This window comes from Candoia aspera, chromosome 2 (assembly GCF_035149785.1).
Source record: "Candoia aspera isolate rCanAsp1 chromosome 2, rCanAsp1.hap2, whole genome shotgun sequence".
In the NCBI taxonomy this organism is placed as follows: domain Eukaryota; kingdom Metazoa; phylum Chordata; class Lepidosauria; order Squamata; family Boidae; genus Candoia; species Candoia aspera.
In genome coordinates this window covers 61,121,349-61,142,522 of record NC_086154.1, presented here as the reverse complement: position 1 = coordinate 61,142,522, position 21,174 = coordinate 61,121,349, and the positions used below count along the sequence as shown (strand labels likewise).

Here is a 21,174-nt window from a genome sequence, read left to right as displayed (position 1 = left end):
TGGTTAATTTATACTGTTACTGAACAGGAAGTAAAAAGTTACCATGGCTACATCAAAACTGAAAAAACAAAAACCACCCTGAATCTGAGAAATATTGTAAATATTGTAAAATGGTAATCTCCTATCAAGTTTTCGGCTGCACATTGCATTGCTGAGTGTCAAAAGCAGCAAGACTGCAGGGGGCTCGAGGGTTTGCACCAAAGGCAGCAATCCATGAATTACCTACTCCTTGATGAAGAAAACCTTCATACCAACACCTTCCTGAACACTCAAGCCCAACATTAGGGCTGTGCAAATAGGCACAATACAATGACCTGGAGATCCAGATGAAAATGAATGGAGAAAAGTCTGTGCCAAAAGAAGAAGTGCTTTGCACTGTACAAGAGGGTATATGAAATACCACTCTTAAAGCAGCTGAACCTTTTCCCCAGGTTCTGCACATGCTTCATAAGGTGCTTCCAGCTGCTTCCATACTCTTCACAATATAGCTGAGCTTGCACACATATGTGGAGACAGTCAGAAGCAGCTTATACAGCAGCGGTGTAAGCCTGGATAAAGGTGCAGCTGCTTTAAGAATTAAGAGAGACATGTTCCATATGTGCTTTTGCAACATGTGAACCACCTCTTTCAAAGGATTTGCACAGCCTCACCCACCATTAATTTTCAACATGGTCTCCAGGCCATTTAATTTAGCCTATATTAACAAGGCTGCCACGGAAAGACCACCTTACAAAAAGGTGCAATTAATTTGCTCCCAACTGAATAATGTTCTCACAGGGAGAGCCAAAATATCACTAGCATGTTTCAGATGTTTTATTTACGTGCTTAAATCTTGATTCTTCCATACTGTTTCCACCAGCTGTTGCGTGATTCCAGTGTCGAGGATAAGGTTGTGAAGAAGGAAGTTGTCACCTTAAGAGAAAACAACAGATGTTCAAAAACCGGAAGTTTGCTTATATGAAGAGCCACGAGAATCATTCTGCTCACCACTTTATTTGCAAAGAGACAGATGAAGGCAATACCAAATTTCTGCATTCATTATTCACTAACCTGGAGTTAGGATGCCCTGGTGTAGATATTTAGCAGTATTTCATCACTTTATTTTTTTTAAGTTATAGATATTTTTCTCAATGTTTTCAGAAACCCTTCTCAGTACTGGAAGTCAGTCAGCTCAGGTCTGTGGCTTTTCTTGCTGTTTCAGTTTGGAGGTGGTAAGTAATGTGTTTCTGTACCGTATGCACCCAGAGACAGATTCATAGGGTGCTTTCGTTGTTTGGGGCACACAAAGTGTAACGAAGAAACAAACATGCTAGAATGACACTTCTATACTTGACAGAGATGGAAGGGGATTGACTGAACTACTTCCCATGGAAGCATACTTTTAACATCTGAAGGCTACCTGATCAAAGCCCGTCCCTAAAGGAATGGAATCCCATGGCTCCCGTGTCTCATTTGCACAGCTGAACTACGGGCTGGCTACATGCTGCAGGGGATGTTTTAATGAGGTACGTCTTGTAGTCATAAGATCAGAGAGCTCTAGCCTCTTACGAAATGTGACCTGATTCAAGCCAGGTCAAGCCTGAAGTAGTCCACATGCCTGTGGTCAAACGTGAGATTGGCAAGCAATGTTACCAAATGGCTGCACACTTCTCTGAAGGTAAGTCCCATTGATCCCATTTGGGCTAGCTAACTAGACATGACATTTGGGCTGCATTTTAAATCTTAACTGTGGTGGCTAATCATTTATATCAGCCTTTCAGAACTGGTCCTAGTGGTTGGGAATTCTGGGAGCTGTAGTCCAGTACACCTCAGGGCTGCTACACTGGGAAAGGCTGATTTATAGCCTTGTCTTATGAAATCCATCTAATCTTAAGGTAACAATTCCCAGATACAAAATAGACACACCATCTTAACACTTTATTCAGACATAAACATACAACTTCGTTTCAATAACCTAGTTTTGGCAAACCTTCCCCATGCGTGTCTTTGCAAGTAGATCAATCCATTACTGCTTACTAATGGATTTCCCTGGGTTCTCTCACTCACAGAACGCCGAGCCTTCCTTGAGATGAGGCTTGGTGTCCACCACAGGCCTTTGGGGTACTTACATTGTTTGGAGTCAGGCGTCACCTTTTCCATGAGGGCAATAAAGTTTTCCAGGAATTCAGTGTTGTTATCCGACAGGTTGAGGTCTTTGCAATATTCTCTGGGTTACGAGGAAAAGATTTGTCGATTGGAAGGATGAAAAAGTTACGGTTAGTTTCTTTTCTCTCAGAATTGGCCTAATCATGTGCTCAGCACGGGTAAAGCAGCTACTCAGATTTATTGTTGGGTATGGTTAAGACAAGGGAGGTGGGAAATATGTGGAGTTATTTAATGAGTCATATCCTCACCCCCACTACCTCTGCTCAGAAACATGGTTCAGGGTTATGTCAAGTATAATGAATTATCAATACTTAAGGCTACTTGGCCTTTATTTTTACAGATGTCTTAAATCTGTGTATGGGTAGGGAAAGAAATATGTGTAAGAATCTGAAATACTGTATTTCAAATCTAGTATCTGTATAATATATACTAGTGTGTCTTTGAGGATGGGGGAGAGTGTATGAATGGGTTTCATGCTATGGCTCACAGTCTGCATAGAAAAGCTGTTATTCAGCCTTTTCAGACTGGTGTTACAGCACCTCTCAAGAGTAACCAGAAGGCTATAAAATAATACAAAGTCAATTTATGAAAGAGCAGTAGGGAGCCTTTGGGAATTTATTGGCCACATAAAAATCTGTGGCATACACTCTTTTCTGTTATTCACTGATATCATAAAACACCATCTGAATGGCTTCTTAATACCACCTAAACCACAGCACAGAGTACTGGGTGGAACTATGCATCACTGCCTTTTCAGATTTCTGCAATAATTGTGTACTATATTCCTCCAAGAACTTAGTGGCTTATTTTAATTCCTTCAGGGTCTGCAGCTTAATTAAACTCTTGATCTGCTTTTGTGAATTTCTTTACAGACATCAGTCTTTACTGTGATTTTCAATAAGGTCCTTATATAGAAGTGTGACCATGCTAGTTATAAAATTTAGCTTTGATTGTAGCTTTCACAATGATGTTGGGGGCGGGGGGGAAGCAACACTTTAAAAAGGTGGATCCATTAGATAAGCAATGGGATCCCTCAGTGAGATGTTAAGGATGCAGATTTGGTATTACTGACCTTAAGGTAGCCAGTCTCTCTAGAGCAGCAATAGGGAGCTTGTGGGTATCCAGATGTTGTTGAACTAGAATTCCCAGAACATGAACCAGGATGGTCAGTTGTAAAGAATGCCAGCAATGGAGGTTCATCAATATCTGGACCTCAGAGAGCTTCATGCTGCCCACCACTTCTCTAGAGGGAGCAGCAGACCTTCTAGCTGTGAATATTATTTTGTTTTATTCTGGTAATGTTATTTGATGGCAGGGAACAGGTAAAATTCTTTACTGGAACTACCTCTTGCCTACTTCAGTTAAATTGTTTTTGAAGATTGTATGTACAGTAGCCCCAAATAAACCATATTGAAAGGCATGAAGATAAGCCATAGCCACCTCCAGGTAAAAGAGGTATATGCAGTGCCAGTTACTGATATACTGCGTCAGTTTATGCAGCCCTAAATCTTACTAAAACCATTCAAGTTATCTTTCTAGGATCACTTTCAGCATCTTTTTTCAAGGTTCTTTTCTTGCAAGTTTCTGATATAGGACTTTACTGTTTATTTGCAATTCAGAAAGAACTGCCTGCTTATTTATTTATTTATTTTCGATCCCACCTTTATTATTTTTATAAATAACTCAAGGCAGTGAACACACCAAATACTCCTTCCTCCTCCTATTTTCCCCACAACAACCACCCTGTGAGGTGAGTTGGGCTGAGAGAGAGTGACTGGCCCAGGGTCACCCAGCTGGCTTCATGCCTAAGGCGGGACTAGAACTCACAGCCTCCCAGTTTCTGGCCCATTGCCTTAACCACTACACCAAACTGGCTCTCAGTGCTTCAGCAATGGCACTATTTATCACTTTTCATATCTACACACAATTGTTTTCTAATTCTAACCCTAAAGGTTAGTCTAAGATGACATAACAGATATTGATAAATCTTCTAAAAATAAGGTAATATCAGTTTTTAAAACCCTCTGAAGATCCTTCTAGTGTTAAGTGGGTAACAGGTGAAACTATAAGTTAACTTGGCAAATCCTATTTTTCCAAATATGGATTGACTATATCATGGTAATACAAAACAATATTGCTAATGAAGATGTGTTGATTCCATATTCCATATTGCTTCCAGATGTGTTGTAAATTTCCATAATTTTCAGTCAGTAGAGGATTCCAATTTTGGAATGGTTGGCCAAGGAGAACTGACAGCAAGGAAACAGAAATGTTAGTACTTCCTTTGCCCCCTAATTCAGTCCACAACCATTCTCTTCTCTTCACTGTATATATTTATGACTAGAAAAAAATTAGTGGAAGTTGGAGTAAGACTTGTTAAATCGGTAGAGTGAAGATGGATTAATTTAGCATCTTTTCCCCCACTTAACTGATTATTGCAGCATTATGAAATGTATTCAGGATGGGAAATTTCTTTCTTTCTTAATACTGTATGTAGTCTACCCAAAAGGTTGCTTGAGTTAAGCAGGTATAACTTAAATGGAACACACTATATTCTAATACGATGGTTGACTTCATAAATGGCAACAACTGCAGTCCAAATCACATGCAGGTGTTTGTATGTGACTGTTTACATACATACTGTACATGCAGCACCTATCTGTCTGTCTATTTGTCAAGGGATGCTACCCAATTCAACTGTAGTCAGGAACATTGGTGAATGAAGTAGGACAAGATCCCAGGAAAAACAGCAAGTCAAGCATTTGGTGACTGGAGCCTGAGATACTATCTTGAGAGGTGCTGAACTTGGAGGCACAACTGCACTGTTTCTTGCTTTCCCCATTGGTCTTGGTATGGGATTTTGTAAATGAGGGATAAAGATACTTACCTCTCTCTTAATGGAAAGAGGAGAGATGTAGATTCAATAATTTGTGAAAAGAGTAGAAGATTCTCTTATCTATAATGCTTTGTTTTGATACAGAATTTGTTTTCCCTCAAAAGATGCTAGAGCAAAGTTTGCAAACTCTAGCAAATTCATGTCTGTTTTATCACCTAGTGCTCAACTTACCATATGCTCTCATCAGATATGATCTCTTCGTTTACTCTGATCATAGTCCAACCCAATAATTAAAATTAGTGTCACTACTCTTTTGTTTCTGTTTTTTGGGGGGTGGGGTGAGGGAACACACTGATAAATCAGCCATCTTCAATTGATTTTATATTAACTATGCAAAATGTTTCTTCCCTAAAACTCCACTCTTTGAGAAAGTGGGGGACAGGATAGGAAAGAGTGGAAAAGGGACAAATGAGAGAAAACACTAAAGTTCTGTTTTATTTGTGGAACAAAACAAGATTCCACAATGCACAGAGATTTTTGGGACAGTCACAGTGAACTGCTCTTCGCCATAGCAATAGAAAACAGGATGGCCAGCCATGCGTTACTCCAGGATTATGCACTGAAATACTTCTACAGACACACATACAAACTATAGACATATCTGTACCCTTCATTTAGACAGATAGGTGCTGGTGTTTGCTTGCAGAAGGATATGCACATTCAATACTGAGCTTCATATATTAAAAATGTATTTTTAATGAAGTTCTTTAATGGGTTGACTTGTGTGCAAGATTGTACCTTGCCATGTGTCTACGCCTCTGCATACTGTATATAGATAATTGTGAATTGTAAAGATATATAACAGAAATACGCTTGTTCCTATCCCTGTTTGCCACTACCTTTGGAAGCTTTCATTCAGCTGCAGCTACAAAGTTTGCATGATCTAGCTTTCAACTGCCAGTAACCAAGGTCTGGGATGGGGAATGGAAGATAAAGAATGTATTTGTATTTGGTCCTGTTTTTTTATAGCTTCCAGAATTAAATATAAAGGGATCAATCATTTAGAGCAGGAGAAAGGGTATTGGTGCCCTCCAGATGTTTCAGATAACACCTCCTCTTACCCTTTGTCATTGGGCATCCTGGCTGCAGATTCTGGAGTTGTAATCCAAAGGATTTGGAGGCAACCAACCAGGTTGCCTGCCTGTAATTTAGAGACTGACTTTTCTGGGTTCATGGCAATGTCACACTGGACATCCCAGCAGGTGGCCAGTTGTAAAAGATGATAGGTTCCTGCATATTTTAACAGCTGTGTAGCTGAGGGGATACCAGTGGGTGTAATTTGCTTAAGGCATCTGTCACAGTGTATTCAAAGCAAAGTCCTGCCCATGTATAAGTGGAGTACATTCTATAAGTAAAACTACTTTGCTATGTTGCACAGGCATCTTTGGCACAAAATCAGTAAGTCTCTTAAAACTTCAGTTCAAATATAGAGAGTTAATGAGTTTGAACCAAGTAACAGGTCCAGTATGCATCTCACTTGTTAGATCCAACAAAATGAATGTGTATGAAAACAGAAGCAATTAAAATATATTCTGTAGAGCAGTTGGGTAAGATTTGACATTCACCAGTGTCTAACAACTTTTTCACAGAAGTAAGATACAAGTTTATTTTGCATTAGTAACCTTTTGAATTTCCATCACTGTATGTTAATACAACATAAAATCCTGGCTGTCCAGTTTATTTTGCTTCTTGAAGAGTTCTCTCTATACACAATATTCCATCCACCTATATATCTACACAAACATGTACAGATATATGTGCTTGCACACCCACAAGTAGATTATTAGTGATATATGGTTTCTGAAAATTACCATGGACTATTGGCCATATTAGTAATGATGAGTTATCATATAGTCTCCACAGCATGTTGCAAAGTGTTATTGGGGCTGAAAGGCTAATAAACAGTGTAGCTGGAATTAAAGAAATGTCACCAGTAATCACTATGAATGAATGCTTGATAGAACAGAAGCCTGCTTGTTCTGATATAATGATAAATCTGCATTACTTAACCTCTGGTAGCTTCCAGATGAGTTACATGACACCTCTTAGAATTTGACTATATGGCTGTCAGTCATCTTGGCTGGGACTTGGGGGAGTTGTAGTCTAACAAATATAAAAGGAATCAGGCTGGGAAAGGTTGCAATTGATAGACCTAATTAGATATTGGATTGCAAAGAATGTTTTCAAGAGAATAAGAAGTCTTTCCCTCTTTATTTTATGACTATACCCTATATCTATATATCTGTACAAAAAAGTACACTTTCTAAAAAAAATCTTAAATCTAAAAATAACTGAAAATTTGAAATTGATATCCATGATTTATAAGATGCCCCATGGAAATCATGTATTTTTATGGTGGACAGTGTTTACTGCAGAAAAACATAGCCATTAGTAATGATAATAGGGCTACCAGGACTGGGGTGCAAAAATCCAGATAACCACTAAATGATGACAGCAAAGAGACATAGAAGACTGTAGATGCAGAAGCCCTCTGGATTGTTGCACCCCAGATTTGGTAGCCCTCAATGATAATGACTACTAATTTTACAGCTCCCCTCATGTACTCTCCACCTCAAATGTAAAGCACTGAATGAAACAAATGTCAGTGAACCCCATTTTCAGAAGCGTCTAAACTAGAATCCACAGAACTTAAGAAAAAAAAATGTACTTCCTCATGGGCATTCAGCAACCTGCAAAGTAAACTTTGCAACTCTCTGACTGAAGAACCAAAACTGAGGAAGGAACTTTGTTTTTTGCAAAGCACTGGGACCCTCTTTGGAAATCAGTTTTTCTTTTGGTTATTTGTTCCCTCTTATCCTGAATGGAATGTTTAACAGAGATGAAGAACCCATGTCCCTCTGGATGTTGTTGAATGACAGTTCTAAGCAGCCCTGCCCAATATGACCAATAGTAAAAGATGTTGTCTGTGTTGGTTCAGCATTATCTGGAGGGACAGTTTCCTCATGCCAATGTTAAAAAAAAATCCTTGTATGAGACTCACACATTTTAAGACTGCAATCCTATCAATACTTACCTGGAAATAAAGTCCACGGAGTTCAGTAAGGATTACAGTACTCTAAGTATTTATGTATAGGATTGCTCTGTAGGATTAACAAATCTCATAGCTGTTTAAAGAAATATTAGAACTTCACCTATCCACTGTATTCTGCCTTATATAAAGCTGACTTTGTGAAAGGCTATTAAAACTGCATTTCCTCCATCATCTTCTCGTATATTAAGGGTAGAGGGTCAACTCAGGCCCAGAAGAGGCTTGGATTAGTGCATCTTTAAACATTCTGGGTAGAAGGGGTGATTTCAGGCAGTATGACATGCTCATGTGAGACTCTTTCTGGCTTTCCCTCTTCTAAAGAACTATTAAAGATGTAAGAGCCTTCATTTGTATTTGAATCCCCATGGTTGGAGAAACCAAATGTGTTTCACCATTGCAAATGACCATCTCAAACAGTGATCATTGTAATTTCATCTGGATGCCAAATATATCATCAGCTTATGAGACGTGGGCTGATATTGTGTTGCCCATAAATCTAACAAGATTTATTTATTTATGGAATATGGAATTCTACTTCTCCCCCCACACCCCTGCAATCCCCAAATCTCAGATAGCATATATGGTTCTCTCCCTCTCCAGTTTTATCTCCAAACTGTTCTGTGAATTTGAGCCTCCCTTAGCCTAGTGTAAATTCTGCCTACTACACTGGACTGGATAACAAATGTTCTACTCCACAGATTTGAAATAATTAAAGTGGAAAGAGTTGAAAAAATTAAATTTGATAGAGTAAGGCTTACAAAGTGCAGCGTTTTGTGATTTTTATGTACAGTATTACAATATAATAGTAATATGTGTGTAGAGGGCAGAGGAAATGGCCTTGAAGGACAGGAGGAAGAGCTGCTACCAAGGCAACAGTCAGATAAGAGGGGCTTGAGCCCAGACAAAGAAAATAACATGAGAAAACGTCTCAGACAAGCCCTTCCCTAGTTCACACAAAGATAAAGTGAGGAAGAGTTCACATTCAGACTTGCAAGATTCTGCTCCTAGAGCTATTGCAATAAAAGTAGTTGTGACCTATAAGATCTCTTAGTCTGGTCTAATTTAGAGAAGCTTTGGGGGACTTTTGCTTCCATGATGTCATGATCTCAATAGGATTGAAACATGGCTGTCTATTGTTTTGTGAGGATTTTCAGAAACTATACCTATATATGTATGTTACATATGTATCTCATATGCAGCCATACATATATATTTATTCTTCTTATGTAGGTGAGTGAACAGAAGGTGGGACAGCTATGCTGCCGGCCGCCAATGGGAGCACAACGTGGTGTAGGTGGCGGCAATCATAGTCCCCCAGACTGGCACACAGGCAGACGACAGACACACAAAAAAGGAAGAAATGATCAAGACGTTGGCACAATGAGGAGGTAAATATATCAGTTCCAAAGGGGTCAGGAGTGATGGAGTAGAATATCTGAAGGTGTGGCAGGGACAGAAAAGGGGTTGGGGAAGGGGAGCTGAACCACTCCCGGGATCAGTGGTTGAATGGACACCTCAGCAAGCTCACACACAAAGCTACCTTGGAGCAATGAATACATGTCCCTCGGACTCAAAGCTGTTTGGCAGCAGGTATTCAAAATCTGCAACAGAAAGGTAACATTATGCGGCGGGGAGTTGCAATGGGGGAAGAAGGCAGCTTTAGTTTCAGAAGGGGACAGAGGCAGAGCGAGAGAAGGTGGGGCTGGTGGAGGGAGAAAGAGAAAAGAGACAGGAATAAACAGAAGAGGCAAAACCACCGGCTCATTTTAACAAGAGAGAAAGGAGAGAATACGCTTTGGGAGCTCGAGTCATATCAGAAGAAAGTCATAGCCAATAGGTTGCCGACATTGGGTGGATTTTGTGAGTTAATAATATACAATTAAAATTCCGCAATCTGTAATTAAATGTATTTGGTAGATTGTATATATATATTAAAAATATATTGCTTTGGGACTATATATAATTACACCTACACACACATATATCCTCATACTTATATATATATATATATATACACACATATATGTATGTTTAGTAGGTCATGTAGGTATCTCTCTCTTATTATGAAATTACAAAGAAAAGAAATCACATGCTCTGCTCATACAAAAAGAGAGTTACTAAAACAATATTTTCTAAGAAAAAATATTTTTCAGGCATCAACATGGCCAAACCAGGGTCCTTTATGAAGACAGTCCAACCAAAGACTTACCCACAGGTAGAGGTAAAACGCAATGCATTGTAGAGGGTGCAGCAGCTGTCTCTTCTGGCAGACAGGGGTCTCAGAGCATTGCAACAGCCATCCCTCCTTGGCCAGAATGTAAAACAGCCTTCCAAATGTCATAGGAGTAACTGTTATGTAATCAGAGCAACTGTGGAGCATTGCACATGGTCAATGCTCGGACCTGTCTACAATCTTCTGAGATATATTGTACATTTTTATTTATCGGTAAATGTTTATTTATTAAAATGAGGAGCAGGTATTCTTACTTCTTTTTCTAAGGTGTTATATTAGAAGCAGAGAAGCCCAGGTTGAAGTCCACCCTCAGGCATGGAAGCTCACTATGTGACTTTGGGCACCTCACAGGGTTTTCCTCAGGAAAAACAGGAAGAGGGAGACCTATATGAGCTACCTTGAGCTCCTCAAGAAAGGTGAGATATAAATTGAGTGATGAGTGAATGACTGAATCAATCAATCAATCAATCAATCACTAGAGGATTCTATTAAAGCATAACACTGGGAGAGCAAAATAGGATAAAAGATAGATTTAACACACCCAGCACAAGCATGTGCAAGTGGTACTCACTAGTAGTGGTGCAGATGTAAAATGAACATGATCCACAGTTTTCCAGAAAAGCAAATAATGCCTATACTGTAATCTGTTATTACAAATGTCTTTCATTCTGTTATTTGATTTTTCTATTGAGCTGGTTTCAATAAATCTTTGGAATGCTGCAGAGCATCTCCTTAAAGAAATATTTGCAAATATATTAGTAACATTTGCCAAATGTTATCATGTTCTGAAAGTATGATTCTGCTTCCTTAAACTTAATTCTAACTATCCAAGAAAGTAAGAATTCTTGTGGCATGAAACAGAGATAGAAGAATCCCAATGTCCTGAATTCCTGTTGTCATAGGGAAAAGGGAAAAAAGGGCATAAAAGACAGGCTGTACTAATGTTATTTTACTGGAATTCTGTGTTTTATAATACAATCCTACATATGTCTACCCAGAAAAATCTCAGGTAAGTGGGATTATACGGCTAATTTAGATGTGCTTCGGCAGCCCTTCCAAAACATGTTTTAAAATAAAAATAAAATAGAATATATGGTTTTATCATTGCTTCTGCCCAGATGATCTTGCTAAAAGGGGTGAGTCCCCCAACAAATTTGTTTTTATGGGAAACAACTAGTTTCTTTCAACAAGAACTGACATGCCCTCTATACATTATGAGGCATCTTTCCAATGGCATTGCCATTTTGCATTGAATTATGTTTAATCTTCATCTGTTCCATTCCTGACTTCTAGGAATAATTTATGGAAGCCTGTGCCACAAACGATTTGGTGAGAAAAGAGAACTGAGTGCAATCATCACAACCCTGATACTGTGCTTCAAATCCTTAAATTACACTTTCATGTAATTCTTAGCAAGCATGGTAAGCAAAATGGAATCCTGTGGGATCTCCTTGGCCAATTTTCACAGAAAATGATTGCCAGGACCATTTCTGAAGCCAGCTTGTGAGATAGGAAAAGAAGCAATGCATGGCAATTTATTTCACTTTTAATCTAGGAAAGTGATTCAGAACTATACCACTGTTACTGCTGTCAGTGGCTATTGCTGGAGAATCAACAGTGTCAGCGCTCCCTGATCCTCTCTTGCTTCTATCCGGGACTCAGACTGAAATAAATCCAGAAAATCTGATCCAATCAAAATAGCCAACCAGATTTGCTACTTGGTCAGATTTACTGATAACTGCAACCTTGACACTTATCTATAATTCTGCAGTATCATACAAGAAAGGTTCTTTCAAAGAATAATCTTAGAGCAATAGCTCTCTTGAAATCTTGACACAATGAAAATTTAATAATTTCAACCCAGGCATGATTTAGTTGACCGTTCTCTGGATAGCTCTTTATATAACCCAAATTTAAGAAGGAATCAAATAGGCATGTGTTGGGTTTCAATAATATTTCAAATAATAACATTTAAAAGTTCATAACTGGAATTTATCTGGTAAAATATGAAGAGAGATCTCTAAATGCTTGCCTTACATGCTGCAATCTTGAAGGAAAGCTTGTTAGAATGTATCCAGGCAATAGACACTGGATGGAGAAGGAAAATTTCACAGCTGCCATCAGTCTGTGATATACAGTAGTATAGGTTTCACATGGGCCTTAAGTTACATTTTGTCAAATTCTTGGTGAGTTTTGTTTCACTTCTCTTCTGATAATTGTCCTGATCAGGATACAAGAAAGCTGCCAGGAGTCAAGGGAGGTGTCTTGGCTTGTAGCCACATACAAAGGGCATCTAGGAGCAATTGCATCAACACCAAAACTCCCTAAGGCATAATCAGGACTGCCATTGGAGATGTCCTGATCCATCCCTAAGCTCTCCAAGAACAGGTGGACCCCATTAGCTATTGGGGATGGACCATCTTTACTGGTTTTCATGCTTAAAATGATTTTGGTACTGTAAACCCAACCAATAATAGTTACAAGTTATCCATGATAAAGAAGACAATAATGAGCTATCTCCTAATCTGGTATAGAATATAGAGCCAATGTGTGGTTATGTCTTCTTGGGTTTAACCTACTCAGTGCCAGACCTACTGGCATGGCACATAGTACTGTAGGTCTTAAGTAGATCATGGGATGAAGGCTGAAAGAAAGAAAAACCTGTGATTTCTTAGCACTATGTCTTAAAGAGTTAGATATTCCTAGGTCACTTCTATATGACAAATTCTGCACTAGTATGGAAGAAGTTCTGGATTCATGTCTGTGTTCCCACAGCTTCAGCAGTACTGGAGTATTAGTTGATTTATCTTTGGCTCGCTCAAGTATTAGTTGATTTATCTTTGGCTCGCTGTGAGGTGCAGTTGAAAAGCAATAGTTTCATTTTCCTGTTGGAGGGGACCATGGCTGTACCCTTCTTTCTGGCTCCTGTGCTTCAGGATCCTATGTGGGAAACACCATCCTGAGGGCTTTGCAGCTCCTCTTCTTTAGCCCAGAGCAGGGATGAAACTGAGAAGAGTTTTGTCATGTACCTTCTTTTTATCAAGAGTATAGCCTACCTGCCAAGCAACAGGCTATTGGGCTTTCTTTGATTTGAGCAGGGAGTGAGGAGATTGTTGTTGCTGCAAGACCTGAGAAGCTCAGGGCAAGGCAGGGATTTTCACTCGTTGTTTTCAGTGTTTCCAACCAGCAGAAGAAAAGACATCATTCCCAATCTACTTCTAACAGGTTGGAAAGTGAAAACAGTGGTGTTATGGAAGTGTCCCTAAAACCCTTACTCTCCTGGTTTATTTATTTTTAAAAAAATATTCATGGCACTCTTTAAAAGTAGTGCAAAATAAGTATCTAACAAGTATTTAGCAAAGAAACATGATTATTTTGGATCACGTTTCTCTTTTCAGTGACTCTACATTGCTCCAAAACTCAGTATTCCACTACAAACTATTTAAATGAAATAGGATTCACTGTCTCCTTTACTGAAAGTTACAGGATGCATATCAGTCCCATCTATTCACTAATCATATGGTGGGTGATACTTTATTCTGGATTATTTTGGTACTAAACAACAACAACAACAACAACAATGGAGTGAAGATCAAAACTAAGGAATTTGTCCATCTCTTCAATTCCTAACAGATCCCACCACTATCTTCCCCTCTACCCAGTCCAGTCTGCAAACATCAACCTCTGCTAGGCACATTGGAGCTCTAATCACAATCCCCCCAGTGCAGCAGTACCTAGCAATAATTAACACTCAAGACTTGGCAGCAAGACCACAAACATATATAATTGACAGCACACAAGAATTTATTCTAAATTAATGGCTTAGCTAAAAAATGAAAACAAAAAAACAAATTTTCTAGGGTTATAAAATTATGCCAAGCAATGAGTAAAAAAAAGTAGCAGGGACTGGTCATAACCACAAAGGAAGAGCAAGAACTTGCTCTGATCAGAATGGAAACAACTGTGTTATTTCCAACATGAAATATAGACCACTTCACTAAAAAAAGAAAATACTGTATATTTGCAGTCATTTGTAATTTAAAAATTTTCTGCTTACAACAATCATCGGTAAGTTTGCATAAGTCACTAAGCACAAGACTCAAATGAATAAGCACACACATGCTGCCATCTTACTTTCTGTTGCACACAGCTCTTTAACTACAATTTGGGGGTTGGGTCTTGTGGGTCTAAAAATGGCTACCAGCTCTGACTTGAGGAGAGTAATGAATATGACTTTGACAGAGGCAAGCAAGATCTGTTACTGAAATGACAAAGGAAAAAAATGTATCTTAAGTCCACAACAAGCAGAAAATATGTGGAAGAAGCTCAGACAGACACCTTCCTAATTCACATTAATATAAGAAGGGGAGGAAGTACAGCACAATCAAACTTGCAAAATTCTGTTGTCATAGCCACTATCAATAAAAGTAGTATGAGCCTCCTGTGGAATTGATTCCTGGTCTGGTCTATCTGGTGGGGCTGATAACAATCTGGCAAATCTCATTGTGCTGTACCCCCTCCCCTTATACTCATGCAAATTAGGGAGGTGTCTGCCTGAGCCTCTTCCACATATTTTCTGCTTGTTATGGACTGAAGATGTCAGGAGTATTGATGGTGAGCAGGAGGGGGCCCATATCCAGGGGGGAAAACGCATGCGTAGTTTAGAGGCTTTGAACTTCCTTCAAAGAAACTCAGAGCAGACCCACCTTGAGTTTTGGGTTTATCTGTGTGGGTTTCTCACACTCTTTCAGTTCAGCAGGATTTTCTATCTACTAGAGCATTCAATAAACACTAGAGACCAACTCACTGTCTCAGGGTGGTACTTTGCTCTAAGTTAGGACAGAAGATATATTTTTCCCCTGGTAATGGTAATGGATCTCACCTATCTCCATTAAGGTCATCTTCCTTATTCTCAACAGGTCTTTCTTCACCAGACTGAATGATAGCCAGTTAACTGTCTGTACTGCATGAAAACTACTGAATGGTTTTGTACCATTTTCATTCAGGGGCAGGAAAAGAACACAGGCTGAGGCTTCTGGTGGAATCGCTGCTCTCTTCAGAGTCAAACATGGAATTACAGCCAATTCCCTGGAGACCCTGCCACAATTCAGAATGATCCTGTGCTGATGTTACCTGAGCATGGCTACTTACATCCTTCATACTTATATACCACTACATAGAGCCAGTAGTGGAATGTGTGATCCAGTTTTTTTTAACTGGGATAAAAATCATGTTAACTCTGTAATAAAATCTGACTTTTCTCTTTTTTAAATTAATATTTATATCAGGGCTAAAAGATAAAGCCTCCACAGTTTTTGTGGTGATGCCTATAGAGACATTGCATAGATGAATTTCTCAGTTTTTGCTGAGGTCCTTTTGCCAGTAGGGGCTTTGAAGAAGTGAATAAAACTTTCTGATCCACTGCTCTGAAGACTGGAGAAGAAGGAAGCCTTAACAACTCAGCAACATTTTCTCCTGTGATGCAGATAAAGACAGGTTACCTTAAATATATTCATAGGCTTTTTACATAATTCTGGGTGAGGAATTGTACCCAAATATAACTGTATATTTTCACATCTAACTCCTAGAGGATAGTGTAGTATTTTAAGTCTCCATTCAGCTTCTAAACCTCTCTTGGTCTGGCATGGTGAAAGAAAGAAAGAAAGAAAGAAAGAAAGAAAGAAAGAAAGAAAGAAAGAAAGAAAGAAAGAAAGAAAGAAAGAAAGAAAGAAAGAAAGAAAGAAAGAGGTGGGGAGGGATAGCTGTTGCAGGCTTTCTTCTGAAGGATATCCACTCACTTTTCATATTGGTTCAATCAAACTCACCAGACTTGTATTTTTCTATTAGCTGCAGACTGTGCTTCAAAATGCATCAATATAAACAGATGGACTGTGAGACCCATAAGGCCCCTCTCCTTCCCCTCAATGTCTCCCACAATGCATTGCAAGACGTATGTGGCCCTTTGTGAGGGCAGCACAGCCATAGGTTGGACTGTTGTTTTCGAACAGGACTATAAGGCAGGGTCTGGAAACAAGCCAATGAAAGGAGGAAGAGGAAAGGATACAAAACACTAAGTAATTATTTCATCAGCATTGCCAATACAGGGTCAGGAGCAGGCAGCTCAGTGCTGATAGAACAGGGCTGAGGCCTCGTCTGCTTAAGATCCAGTCACTGATAATGACTCAGTGTTGCAGTGTATCAACTGTGCATTTTGACTGGGGTCTCTTCCTTTCTCAGTGCCTGCATACCCTCCAAATCTTTTCCTATCTATCTGTACCATCCCCTCTGCCAAGGGCTTAAGCTGGCCTTCCCAAACTGAGAACCATCCAGCTTTGTTGGGGACTACAACTCCCAGAATTCCCAGCCAGTGTGGCTGAACTTTTATGGATGTAGACTTGGGGAAGCCTTGCTTAATCTCATGAAATTCTGCAAAGCTCTAAGCACAGATCCTAGGGAATTTCGCTCACAAATTCAGAGATACAGTATGCCTGTGTCAGGGAGGCTTGAGTGAAATGAGGGCCGTATATTTATTGCAAGGCACTTCAGCTTTACTGTATGTCTTTTTGTGTGGAACAGATCACAGTCTAATAAGAAGCCTCCCTCTGGGGCCTTCTTGCATTTTGTGTTAATTAAATGCCATTTCAAGCCATACACTGTCAGTTTTATATGGGTACTGACCCTGGAGATCTTGAATTATGGAACTAACCAAGAGTGTACAGTATTTGATTCCTTTTGCTTCTTTGTATTGACAGGATAAATGTTCCATTGCTTGTTTTCATATGAAGTAGATTGTTAAACACTGCTATGCTCCCCACCTCATGTTTTTGCTTTTGCTACTGAATGGGCTTTAAAATCTCACTCCTGTTTCTCCTCATGTCACAGCTGGTGCTACAGCTACAAATTCCTGAACGTAGTCTTTTAATAACACAGGCTCTTAATATATAAAGTATATTATTTAAAGTACTTGTTAGATAAAGTATAATCACATGCTTGTTTTCCTTAAATACATGTATATACAGTACTGTATGCACCCTCTATTCTGTATTTAAACTGAGGTGCTGTTGTAATATTTGATATGCAAGAAAAAGAGGAGGCAAGTGAAATCTATAAAGATCAACCCTATCGTGTTATTTCAGCTTTGTATAGAGGACGGAAAGTTTTAGCCTTGCTCCTCCCGTTAATTGAGTTTTGAAACCATTGGATCAAGTTATAAATGAGTGGGAGAAGTGAGCAGACTGAATGCTCACTACATGATCCTTGGGCTGTGCCCCATCTCTGACTGGAAAGTTTGAGACAGTGAGCGGCCAGAAAACCCTTGTGAAGACTTCTGCTAATAGTGAGGAGACCCACTGTGGGGATTATGGCACTTTGGCTTCAACAACTCTGGCCCGTGAGTAACATGGATTGTCTTGAGGTGTTCTGCTTCTCCTCCTCTCCCATTGGAGGAGCCTAAATGTTTTCTTGAGAAAGTGATATTGGTTTCTGTTTCCAAACATTTCTGAGCCTGGAGGTCTCTGCACAGCCCTGTCCCATTCAGGTTGAGTTGTCTTGAAGAGGAAGGTAAGCACAGGAACGAGGACAGGGAAAGAAAATTTGTAGGAAAGGTGTGAGGCAGGGGAGGAAAAAAGCAGAAAGGGTGGAAGAGGTATTTTTGCAGGGAGGAAGAAGAGCAGGATATTAAACTAGCTACGAAAACCTTAATTGAATTCAAACATAACAGTTCCATATGAAATTGGCTCATCTTTAACGATACTGGAGTGAGTCTCTGAGCAATGTACAGGGTAGGAATAGGGAGATCAGTAGTGGTGAAGCTCTTATGAACATAACAAGACATGTTGCTTCCAAATAAGGAGTGAAAGAGTATCAGGAGAAGGGGGGATGGGGAGAGGAGACGGGGAGAGTTTGGTGGTGGTTCGCAAGGTTAGGCGTGGCAAACGGGCAAGGAAATGGGCAAGCAGGCCGGGTGGTGGTGGTAAGGGGGAGTGGTGAAGGTTTGGAGTGAGGGGTGGGAGATACTGGACACAGGTGAGGAGAAGGGGGTGGTGGAAGGGTAGTGGTCTAAGACTGAAAATACTTGCCCTTCAATTTGCTTGGTACTGTGTGAATCCATCAGAGAGAGAAAGCAAGAAAAAACAAACAAAAAACAGAAAACAAAAAAGGGGGTTGGGTGGAAAGGGGGAAGGGGGTACAAACAATATTTTATTCAATTGCTGTTTGAATAAAAATATTGTGTATCATAATCATACCAAAAGGAAACCTCTTGCAAAAAACGACATGAAAAAGAAATAAGCCAAATAATAATAATAAGAGTAATAAAAGTACCAATCAAAAGGCCACAGTAATAAAATAATAAGAATGTATAGATATAACTTGATCTATAGATATATATTATATAACCAACATAAAAATGGAATTCAGTAGCAAACAGTTTGCAACAGTCTTGATTTAGAAATGTTCTTACTGAGTTAGCAGACCATGCAAAATTCAAGATTAACAAAAGACACACACAGAGATCAAGACGGGAGGAGAGGAAATGAAGGGAGAGAAATTCAGGGTAGTGGACCAAGCCTGAGCTCATCTGACCAATGGGCAAGATAGGGCCATCCTCAGTGAGAGGCTAAGATGGGACAGGAGCTTGGAATTAGCCCTATGTGGCAGGAAAGCTTTCTTTTTTTAAAGAAATCCACGTTTTCTTTTGCAAAGGAAGCAAGAAATCAGTCTTTACCATGCCTGACATTATAGTGCATAGGGGAAATCATATAGTTTATGAAACATGACTAATTTTAAAAAAGAAAAACCTGCCAAAAAGACACATGTAACTTTCTGATGAGAGAACGTAGTCCCAATGGTGACAGCAATGGTAGAAGAGAAATATCTGAGCATTAAATTGAAGATAAAATTTAGGAGAAAGCTTGCAGCTTTATAGCAGATAGCACATACTCAATATGCAAAAGATACCAGGTACAATCCCCAGGCAGGCTTGTAAACAGCTCCTGCCTGAAATTTGGCAGAGCTTTTGCCAGTCACTATAATGATAATATTAAGTTAGATAGACCTTAAATACAGTATCTACTGTTAGAAGCAGGGTGATTGAGGATCAAATCCAGGCTGTGTTATTTCAGGCTGGATTATGCTACTTGGTTGGTTTTGAGTTGGAAAAGGAACCTGGGAAGTATAAATCCTGCCATCCTGGTCTGGTGAGAGTAATCAGAGAGCTCTTCCTCTAGTTTCATGACTGAATTTGAACCACTTATTTGTTGGTTTCAGAAACTGAAGTCCAGGGTCTACTATGGTGCCACTTAGGGTGCCAGTTCAAAAGCAAGTACCCAAGAGGTGTACCCAAATATTTTGTATAGCAACCTATGGCCTCATCTGAGAGAGAGCGCGTAAAGTCAGAGATGGCTACCAGAGCAGGATCCTTAAGGAGCACAGAGAGACTCTGTTCTAGGAGTTAAGGACAGATGCTGGTTCACAGAGGATGCTCTGTGGAAAATGTCATCTCTTGGCCTGAGACATACCTGAAGCCTCATCTGATTCTTATTGGCATTTGCTGCTTTAATCCTTTCAAGAACTTGTATCACTGCTCAGACATGTACAAGAGAGTTACCTATTTGAAAACACTTCCCATATCAAAAACATATCTGTACGAAGTGTCCATGCTAGGGGAAAGGCTTTGCTATAATTCTTCTGTTTTATAACGTAACTTTTCCTCTGCTGGAATGTATGGGATGGCATTTTTTTTCAAAGCAAGTATTCGTGAAGACTGCACCATATGCTCCTACAAAACACTGAAATTAGCTGAGACCCCAGTCTTTAACTTTAAAGCTTAAAACTGGATGATCTTTATTTAATTCTTTTTTTCCAGAGAGGAGCGATCCCTTAAATAGCAGGAGAAAGATGACTCACATTATTTCTTCCTAGTGTCAAAACAGCTTTTTCTAAAGAAATTCTAACTGAAAGGATTTCCTATATTCCCAGGTAAATTGGAATAGGGCTGCAGCTGTATTTTCTTTATGTAGTGAGGTTAAAATGAATTTAACTAAAAGTCAGCAAGTTGGGGGCAAGGTCTGGGCTAGAGATAGGCACAATCACCCATCCTTCCACTACTTCTAGAAATACTTGGGGTGGGCCTGATTAATATTGTACCATGTCCAGAACACTTGGAATGATTTGTTCTGGGGCTGGAACAGCCCAGTTAGGGGTAAGACCACTCTGTAATTGATGGTTCTGTGCAGTCTTGGTCAGGAAAACTTACGTATTTTGGAAACTATTTGCATAAGTGAAGCTTCAAGATGTCATACTTCAGCATACATTCTGATGACTAAAATTACTTTAAAGATGAGAAACTTCCCTGAATGAGAACATTTTTAGTAGCTATAAGTAACATAGAATGGGCACAAAAGGTGAGAGGAAGGAGAGAGAGATGAGAAAGTAGAGGATTACAGAGACAGAGGGACAGACACAGATAGAAAAAGGCAGAATCACTCAGAGCAGGATGCTAAAAACTCCCTTGGAAGCTCCTCACACCCTTTGATGAGAGAGCAGAGCCCAGGATCACACACAAGGGGAAGCAAACACACAAGTACACAGATTAACCATAAATTAGTGAGGAAACAAGCAAACAAATTCAAACTTTAAATAAAAATAAGAATGGCTTAAAACAAATATAAAACAAAAGAGAAAGAAACATGCAAAATTTCCCAGTTTTCAAGTTAACCAGCTGCTATAGAGTTATAATCTACCACATAAAAAGCATATAAAGCAACAACTTAACCTCATCTCCCCTGGATGTTTTTAAGAGTTCAATGCAAAATTTCTGGTAAATCTTTTTATCCCTGGGAAGCCTGCATT

The 21,174-nt window shown here is 39.4% G+C and overlaps 1 protein-coding gene and 1 long non-coding RNA gene across 2 annotated transcripts in view; one reads left to right on the top strand and one right to left on the bottom strand.

The window, feature by feature from the left end:
• Positions 1 to 21,174, bottom strand: part of CACNA2D2 (calcium voltage-gated channel auxiliary subunit alpha2delta 2) — a 675,105-nt gene that overhangs the window by 21,568 nt on the left and 632,363 nt on the right. The window contains exons 23-26 of the mRNA XM_063291953.1: positions 18,402 to 18,419; positions 9,631 to 9,691; positions 2,109 to 2,206; positions 822 to 912 (exon numbers count right to left, since the gene is read on the bottom strand). Coding sequence (XP_063148023.1) covers positions 822 to 912; positions 2,109 to 2,206; positions 9,631 to 9,691; positions 18,402 to 18,419 — 268 coding nt within the window. The remainder of the gene's footprint in view (positions 1 to 821; positions 913 to 2,108; positions 2,207 to 9,630; positions 9,692 to 18,401; positions 18,420 to 21,174) is intronic.
• On the top strand, positions 9,241 to 12,190 carry LOC134489333 (uncharacterized). Its single transcript, XR_010067103.1, has 2 exons — positions 9,241 to 9,478; positions 11,617 to 12,190. It is a non-coding gene; the product is annotated as an uncharacterized LOC134489333 (long non-coding RNA).